Source organism: Plectrocnemia conspersa, unplaced genomic scaffold, assembly GCF_051122295.1.
Source record: "Plectrocnemia conspersa isolate PC_06_02 unplaced genomic scaffold, ASM5112229v1 ptg000001l, whole genome shotgun sequence".
In the NCBI taxonomy this organism is placed as follows: Eukaryota; Metazoa; Arthropoda; class Insecta; order Trichoptera; family Polycentropodidae; genus Plectrocnemia; species Plectrocnemia conspersa.
In genome coordinates, this window is record NW_028277165.1 from 22349668 (window position 1) to 22359701 (window position 10034).

Consider the following 10034-nt stretch of genomic DNA (forward strand, 5'->3'; position numbering starts at 1 on the left):
TCATTTTAATTTAATATTATGACACTATTGCAATATTTTCATAAAAATCTATAAATTAGGGGTTGTGGCGGTCTGCTTCCAAGCCGACGACATGTACACACGTACATACATACATACCTACATACCTATGTGCATATTCAATTTGCGCAATGGCGACATCTGTGTCGATCGCAATATTACCGACAGTTAGATGGGATTGCTTACTTTGGTCTACATAACCTATAGTGAATTTGTTGTTATCAATGAATCACCTCTAGTGATGATTGTGTTGTGCAAAAACTAATGATTTTATAAGGGTATTTAATAAAGTATTTTATTTTACAAATTATTTTAAATTATCGTGAACATAATATAAAATTTAAGTATTAACTATATATAATAAATATACTATTTAATAATTAGACTGCTATCTTTTCGATGGCTTACCCTTCATATTGTATGATAACACATGCGCAATAGAGACAGCCATACTCCGAAAGGTCGTTTACCCTACATTGAGGAATTGGCAATAGAGTAATATATGGTTTCTCAAACGTTTCATTTTTAGTTCCTGTAGTAATTTGTCCTCCTTTGTCCTCCTCAAACAAAAATTTCCGAGATGGCTTTTTATTTTTAGTGTCCTTTTTTGATAATTTCAAAATCAGGTCACATTATAGCAGGGCTCGGAAACCTATGACCCGCGGGTCGTTAAGTAACCCGTTTTATGATTTTAAGTGAATATATGTGTTACGATATTACGACCAGATCACATATATGATTGTTAGGACCAAAAATATTCACTGACCCGAGTAGTCTTCTTAATAGTCATATATTAATTATTTTGACCCGCAGCCAAAAAAGGCTGCCGAGGCTTGCCTTATCCTATAAGGCTTATAGCTTATACTATATCATCAAGAATGGCTTGAAAAGGATCGCGATTGTTGATAAAGTTAAGGCTATGGTTGACCGTTTTATGTTCAAACCAAATTAATGTAATTTTATTGTAGGTGTATAGTTGCCATAAAACGGTAACAATGATCGAGTTCGGTCTGATTTTGATTGGAACGGTCAGGAACTTGAACGAAAAAACAATCCTTCGTCTCCAGACAAAGCCCTCCAAATATCCATTGTTGAGGTAAAATCCTTTTTTGATTAATTTTTCGCACGTCAATCACATGTTAAAAACGCACGAACATAAGACAATGTGCGCGTGCCCTAAATTGTTTGTTTGTGTACATGCGCGCTTCGCGTCGGTAGCTGGCATAAAACAGAAGTACCCTAAATATTTTATTATATTATAAATGCATATGTGCACACATACCGCCATATCGCCACTACATACATACATATATAAATATATGTATGTATGTAGTGGTGAGCAACTGAAAGACTTTTGACATGTTTTAGTTCTTAAAGGTCATAGAAAAACTTGTAAAAAACTAGTGGAGCTACAATGGTTAGGGATTGCAATACCAGCAATACCGGTATTGGGACATAAATTTATCTTCGATACTACCAGTATTAAAAAATGAAATACCGGTACTACCGAAAATATATTTTTTAAATCCGTACATGGCTTAAAACTAAGAAAACGACAATCGGGGTAGGATATCAAAGTAGAATAATAATATCACTTTTCGCCCAAGAGGGCCAAAATATCGGTCTGCCCTACCTATGCAAAAAATCCCTACCGGCCGATATTTCAGCGTAAATTTTTAAAATGTAATTTATATATTTTTGTATTTTGCTATATGCGCGACGTGTCAACATAAAATTAATACATTTGCTTTAACTCAAGCAAATCTAACGGTACCTAGCAGTTCCCATTAAATATGTTATGGAATAGAAAAACGACTGCACCCCTTTTATGATAGGGATGACTGGCGAAGTGAAAACAATAGTAGGTATTGCATTCACGAAATTCTTTCTATTATTTGTACATTTTTATCTTCATTCTGTCTGTATTATTTCACTCCCTACGCATGACATATATCACACGTCACCATTCAAAGAGGGTATTTATTTATTCGATTCTAGGTTGGGAATAAACTAATTTATATAAAATAATAGTATTGTATTTGTATTTAGAGAAAATAAACTTAATATGGGGAATTGCACATTATTATCTTAATAAACGTCAATTAATTGTGGTTTAAAAAAATAACAAACAATGGTTTATTTGCTGTTGGCACTTTTTAGTCGTTTTATATTTTTTAATGATTATTTGAATGTACCCCGCTTTTCATAGCTCTAAAATATATAAATAAGTTATGGTGTTTTGGTTTTATTCACTTTAATGTATATTATCTGAAAAGTAAATAAATGGTTACAATATAAATGCAACCTACATGTATTCTCAATATATCAGTTCATCATAAGTGTCATATTAATATGGCCAATAAGAATATTAGCATGGTATTTATAAATAAAAAGTCTTGTACGCCGTAAATTCAAGTTTTTCATCAGTAAAATTTATTTTTCAATTAACAACACTTTTAATCAAGAAAGTTTTATTTTATTATTTTCACTGTATATTCTATACCGTTGTTTTTGCATCTTAAAGTTTTATTTTTAACATCATAATGAACGGGATCTTATGGACATACTACATCCATTATCGGGAAATATACATCACAACACCAGCAGCATCACATATCGCCAGTTGAAGGGTATGTGCCACACAATCCTTAGCAGTGATAATTTTTGACAAAATTCGTCAGTTCAGCAATAATATTAAAAGATAAAATGCGCCTAGTAACGAGGCGTCACGCAGAGTCTGGATATAAAAGCCATTCATTAGTAATTCTGTGGCTATTTATTGTCTAGATCTAAATCAATACAATGACTTCCGTACAAATTTGTATAAAGTGAAGCTTTGATTTATTCAATTTCAGTCTCGTATGTTAATTAAATGTTCTCTTACTTGATTTAAAATCATGTAATCTACTTTCCAAAATTATGATTATATTTTCCTAGATTATAACTTGAGAAATGCTGATATATTTGTTGATATATCTTTACATAAAAGTTATGTACATGAATGTGTTTTAATCAAATTTTGTGGGACTCCCCCTTAAAGTTAACCCTAACCTAAGCTCACGTGACTTCAGTGAACCATTAATCGCGAGCGTAGCAGGTCGTTTTACGCGCTCCCGTTACAAAATCGATAACCTATGTAGGGAGGAATAACAGGCAAGAAAACTGACGTCTTAAAGTAAAAATAGCATATTTGTTTTGGCTTAGCTTGACTGGTTATGTTTACGGATGCTTATTGAACGTTTTGTATACTACCGGTGAGTCATCTTATTGCATATTTAAGAAATTAGGCCGATGTATAGCATTGACGAACAAAAATCGAATCAGGTATTAAAATTATTTCATTATTTTCAATTCGTTCGTCCAATTAAAATTACTAACATTGAACTTGTTGAAAAATCAACGACAGCTAACCTAACCGAAACTAAGTCATATATATTAACTGTGTTCCTCACTGCGCGGCCTACCACAGCTAAATCATACTACATACAATATTTTCAGACATTTAATATAGTTTCTTAAGATGATGTTTTTTGGTTCTTAATCTACAAATCGCTACAAAATTAATGTAAAAGAAACAACAACTAAACTAACCATTACATTATTAATTTCGACTCCATTACTAAATGTCTAATATAGCATATTTTTGTTTTGTGTTTTCCGTCTAATGTATTATAGTTAGTCAGTGTTCATGTTGGCTAAAATTACTATTGCTCTGAATTAAGTATTCAAACTGATATTACTAATATTATTTTTAATATTTTCAGAACTTACTATCACACTATGCCAAAATGAGAGGTTTCTTCGCCAGGAATAAGAGTGCCAAATTTAAAATAACTGTGATCGCTCTGATCGCCTTTGGGTTGATATGCGTGCTGAACTTTCAAAACCGTCATGGAAAAATATATTCAAACCTCAAGTTTTTCTTAGACAATGTTAAAATTTTAAATAATGTTAAAGAAATTAAGTGCACGTTACCCAAGTATGATATATACGACCCGGAAATCAGCTTGTACATCAATAAACCTCCAGTTGATATCCAGTGTGGCAAACCTCAACCATACCTCACTTATATGAACTGGAACGGAATACTCCATCTGAACAAAACTGAAGTGCAGCTCAATGAATATAAAGGTAAATTAATTGCTATTGATGACTTTAAAGGAATTGTTATTTCTAAATTTAATTGGTTAATTACTATCTCGTATCATTTATGCAGGCAAAATTAACAAGTTGAAATTTTTTCTTAAAATGCTTTTTTCACAGTATATGTATCAGTGTTGAACTATTAAATTACTGTCACCCACAAGAATAGTTAGTATATTAAACATATACAATACGAAACAGCACATGTTGATATTATTTTGATAAATATATGAAAATAGCTGTTAATTTAAGATTAAATTACTTTCTAGCTTATAATTATATAATATTGTAGAATACTTCTATATATTTTTTAATACATATGCTCTTTATGAATTAAATCTGGCCTTTTATTAGTTAATTTATTTGATACCACGTACAGATACATGACCTAGCTCGGTTTTAATCAATCATAACATTCATCCATAGGATTAGGAGAAGCTAAAGGAACCTAATCAGTGAGGACGATTAGAATTAAAATTATAATAATAACTAATTTTGATCCCTTAGATAAAATATAAATTGAAAAACATTTAGGTTTATATGGAATTTCAAACCCAAATCTTTTAGGCGTTAATCATCAACTTTTAATATGTCGATTCGATTATGTTTGCGGTATTTGACTATTATTTTCATATCTAAATGATGTTCTTACTTATAAATATTTTTTTGCTTACTTATAAATATAATTTTAATGAAATCTAAATATTAAAAAAACGACTACTGACTGGTCAACTTTCACCCCCCCCCCCCCCCACCTCTGGAAAAAGCGAAAATGACATCCCTGAGAAATATGTTTAAACAATTCATAAGAAATGGAATATAAATAAAAAAAAACACATTTCCGTGAAGTTATATGTTGTAAGATTCTTATTAAATTTTATTTGTAATTTCAGATCTAAAATGCAGCTATGAAGTGGTTAAATTGGACAAATTAAACGATTATAAAGTATTATACGAAGACTTGAAAAATATTGATACTTTTCCTATTCCAATAAACGAATTTGTCATAAGAGTGAAGTGTGAAAATAATAACAAACATATATACAGCATGATTCATAGCCAGATAAAACCATTGCAAAAAGGGCTTTTAAGACTAAATAACGCCATACCGAAACACAGACCAAGTGTATTGATTCTCACAATTGATTCAATGTCAAGAGGGAACTTTTTGAGAAGCTTACCCAAGACTTACAAATATTTACACGATAAATATAATATGGATGTTTTTGAAGGATTGAATAAGGTACTACTTTATATATAGTAAAAATTAATTCAACAAGGTTATAAAAAACTACTCTAAATGCATATTATTTAATAATAATTCTTTTCTATATTCATTTTCAAGCACTATCCTAGAAATTTCTTCACCGTGCAGATTTATAATATATTTGGACATTGTCATCGGTAATTTAATTTGTTATTAACCTCTTTTTTTTTTACATAGGTTGCAGATAATACATTTCCAAACATGATGGCATTATTATCAGGATTTATTGGGTATCCTAGAGAAGACATGTCTCATGTGCCAACTTGGAGTATAAATAACAATTCAACTGTCAAGCGATATGATGATATGCCAATCATATGGAAGGATTTCATCAAGTCTGGATATGTAACAATGTAATTATATTTTTATAAATAATAAATATAGGTGTACAGTTGTAATTTGTGTAAAAAATCTAAAAAATCATATATATATATTGCAATTTTTTTTAAATATACACTTCATTGTTTCAAAAGTTTTCTTGAAATCCAGAAATACTGACTTAATGATCTTGCTTGTATCTTTGACCACCAAACAATCGTTTATATAACTCTTAATTATTCAACAGGTATGCTGAAGAATATTTAGATGCCACATTCAGTTATCTGGACGTAGGTTTCTTGGAAAATCCAGTCCATTATTATTATAGATCTAGTTACGTTGGCTTAAAAGATACATTATCAAATATTGAATATAATAAGTTTAAGTTTTGGAATAAGTCAAAATGGAGATATTGCCTTGGAAACCAGCCATCTTATAAATATATGCTGAATTATACCGAAGAGTTTCTCGTCGAAATGGCAAATCACAAATATTTTGCTTTAAGTTTCTTCGTAGAGATGAGTCACGAGTATTTAAACGATATTAAGGTGAACCAATCAATTGCATTTTTGTAAATACTTTTGTTAAATAGTTATTTATAATCATATAATAATTTATTTCTAGAATATGGATGATGATTTATTGGCTTTTTTTAAACGGATGTTTGACGGCAATATGTTTGACAATACTATAATACTAGTCATGGGGGATCACGGTCATAGATTTGACGATATTAGGAGTACGTTTATTGGCAGGATTGAAGAACGAATGCCATTTTTAGGTATAATCTTACCAAAAACACTAAGGAATAGTCATCCTCATCTAAAGGTATGTATATAATTATTTATTCACGACTCGGGTTCACATCATGGGTGCAACTAATACACAAAAGTACAGTAATAAAATGTTAAAGTAATTAACACTGTTCTGGAGACATGCAACTCATGGGCAATCAGACTGTCCTGTAAGAATGGAAAGGCAGGTTATGCTAATTAAGATCAAAAACTGAGACTCGTGCACAGCCTAGGATTGGGGATTTAAGTGTTTATTTTAATCTAAATTATGAACTTGATAAGTTGAATAAAAAAATGTATAAAGACTGAACGCTTACAAAAAAAATCGAAAAACTTGTTAGTTTTTATTGATATTAGCAGTATTAGCACTCATGATTGGTGATTCGTAACAATAATCCAAACTCAATACTATTATTAAAAAATATTTTATATAATACAGACTGCTTTGGAAAGCCATACAGAACGTTTGCTAAGTTGGTACGATATACACGAAATGCTAATCGATATTGCGTTCGACGATTTAGACGTTATAACTAAACATCCGAGGCATAAGAGCATTGGGAAGTCAATTTTTAAGCTATTCAATGAGAACAGATCGTAAGTAATTACGATTTTCTATTGTATATAAGAATTTTATATAAAACATCTTTTATATATTATTAGGTGTCACGAAATTGGAATATTACCAGAATATTGTATGTGCGATAAGGAAGCTCGAATACCAAACAATTCATCCAAATCGATGGAAACAGCCGATTTGATAGTGAAAAATGTTAATAAACAGTTGGAAGACGGTAAATTTAATACAATTGCATATCATATAAATTTAGTTATATTATTTTTATTTAATTGTGGATAATTTTCAGCATCAATGTATATTAAAAATAATGATAATCGAGTGTGTGCATATTTGAGTTTGACTTCAATATTATCCAGTACTGTTTCAATGAAAACATACAGTTATAGTTCTCCATCTTTGCTTGTTAGGACAATAATAAAAGTATCTCCAAGTGATGCACTTTTTGAGGCTGCTGTTGAATATAATCCTAACTCAGAACCACAAGTTTTAGGTATATAATATAATAATAAAACCAATTATTTACATATGTTTATATTTAATGTAATATAAATCTTCTATTTCAGGTGATATAAATAGAATTAATAAATATGGAAACCAGTCTTCTTGCATTTCACACGATATAATGAGAATGTATTGTTATTGTTTGTGATAATTGTAATGTCAAATAGAAACTATTTCTGATGTAAAGAGAGATGCAATGCGATTACTGTTACATACATTTGTGATACTTGTCTTTAATATTTAAAAGGGACAAGTTCATTTTAAAATATACCAAGTGGCTGTGATTTATAATAAATATAACTAGTATTTAATAATAATATATAAAAAATGGCCAAATAAAGTATACAAAAAATTGTAAAATATTACTTCTTTTGATAAAATATACCTACACAAAAAGTTTGTTTATCTTTCTGCTATGGAATATTTATTCACAATGTTTTTAACTTGTATCAATAGTTGATTTCATAATGCTTTATTTAACATTACCTCTCAGACAAAAACTGTTTTAAATTTGGATTTTGTATCACATTATTCTAAAATAAAAAATAAGCAGTATTTTTTGCATTTTTATTTTGATTAAAATATTTAATAACATTCCATAAAGGTGCATACGTTATTTAAATAAACTTGACCATGTTAACTGACATTTTTGTCGAAAATGAATTTTAAAATCTATTAGAGCAGTGGTCAGCAACATTTTTTCGAAGCAGGCCGCAACGGAATACCTGATAAGCCACACGGGCCGCAACTCACAAAAAGCCGAATTACATTTTTATCTAAAATAAAATAATATAATATTGAACAAAACCTTAATTGCTGTTTGATTTTTTATTAAATTTAATAAACTAATTTAAAAATATAACAAAACTATAAATATATAAGTAGTTAATAAAAAACGAAAAATTATAAAATGCAGCAGACCCCCAAATAGCACGTTAAATTGTGGACATGCTATTTGGGTGCGTGTAGTTGGGGGCTAGAAAATACTCATATAATCAGTCGCGTGTGGTGAGATATTCTCCCTTTGGCTCGCTCATACATAAAGTAATGGGCATCCAAATAGAACGTCCCCAATTTATCGTGTTATTGTATGTACAAAATTGTTAAAACCAGGGCCCGCGGGTCTCAAGTTACTTATCATCACTGCACTAAAGCAACTTGCGAGAAAATTGCGGCCGCGGGCTGTATTTGGCCAACGAATTCTAATATTTATTTTAGTTTTAATTTATCTACAAGTAATAAATGAGAGAATAAAAATACAACGAATGCACTGACGATTCCAGATTGTAAATATTGTGGGAGCCTAGATGTGTTATGGCCAAAACTTTGCGGCACTTGAGTAGCACTGGCGTGACGGTTATTATCTCGTCTGGCAATCTTCCGGGCGTTCGGACGCGTCGTCTCGCGTCCGCCATTTAATAATGTAAACAACCATTAAAATTCAATAAATTACTACTGCAGCGGCTCTATCTGTGTCTAATTGCCACCTGTCACCATTCCGTCGCCAAAATATATTACAAATATCTGACCTTAGCATGATGACTGGCAAAATTTAAAATAATTTTAAAATTTATAATTACTTTAGGTGGGGAAAATATGTCGTTTAAGACTTAATATTTACAATTAATCATTTTTTTCAGAAAAAATATTATTCTATTTAAGGTTGTATTGAAAAGCCCATTATGTAAAAATATTATATATAAATTTAAAAAAAAATTCGAAACCTTTTAATTACCGTTGAACAAAATATTTTACTACAGTTTTATGGGAAAGGGGGAAGGGAGATATGTTATAATTTGGGTAATTTATTTTAGTTTAAAATACTTTTTATTGAATTTTACTGGCATTAGAGTGGTGAATAAATGCTTCTGTTACCGTCCATGATGGTTTAATTTTCGTCAGTAGCAGAATCAAATCAAATAATTTGCACAAGTTTTAAATTAATGAAATACAACAAAATATTGGAATAGTAGGATCAATGCAAAATTTATTAAAAGGGTATTTAAATAATAGACAAGTATTTGTAATAGATGGTACACAAAGCGAATGTGAGGTGGAGAAGTGTGAAATTCAACAGGGTTCTATTTTGGGACCTTTATTGTTTAATCTATACATAAATGATTTAACCCTATATTAACTTGCAGGGAGGATTCAACTGTATGCTGATGATACAGTGCTAATATATAACTAATACATGCAGAGTAATTTAATTACTATTAGTGTAATTAACAATTAATAAAAAAACAAGTATATGATATTTAATAATAATTTTGATATTACAATTACTAAATAATACTATAATTATAAAAAAACGATTTACAAGTAAATTTAAATTAAAATCACTACAAAAAACATAAACGGCTTTAAATAATTCATTATTCTTTACATATTTTCTTTCAATTTTTAGAAAGAA

The 10034-nt window shown here is 29.8% G+C and overlaps 1 protein-coding gene across 7 annotated transcripts; it reads left to right on the forward strand.

Annotated features, from left to right (window-relative positions):
- Nucleotides 1-135: 135 nt before the first annotated feature.
- On the forward strand, nucleotides 136-8177 carry LOC148239253 (uncharacterized). 7 transcript variants are annotated; one of them, XM_088189835.1, is made up of 11 exons: nucleotides 136-296; nucleotides 987-1114; nucleotides 3783-4149; nucleotides 5055-5404; nucleotides 5606-5781; nucleotides 5994-6294; nucleotides 6371-6574; nucleotides 6980-7137; nucleotides 7204-7334; nucleotides 7407-7610; nucleotides 7684-8177. In XM_088189835.1, exons 3-11 carry the CDS (start codon nucleotides 3807-3809, stop codon nucleotides 7767-7769), a joined length of 1953 nt encoding a protein of 650 aa, XP_088045961.1. In that variant the 5' UTR covers nucleotides 136-296; nucleotides 987-1114; nucleotides 3783-3806; the 3' UTR covers nucleotides 7770-8177. The 7 variants fall into 7 exon arrangements, with proteins under 7 accessions (XP_088045961.1, XP_088045954.1, XP_088045932.1 ...); XM_088189806.1 differs by lacking the exon at nucleotides 987-1114 and adding an exon at nucleotides 3223-3342 and having other exon boundaries at nucleotides 144-296; XM_088189828.1 differs by lacking the exon at nucleotides 987-1114 and having other exon boundaries at nucleotides 142-296.
- The last annotated feature ends 1857 nt before the right edge of the window (nucleotides 8178-10034 follow it).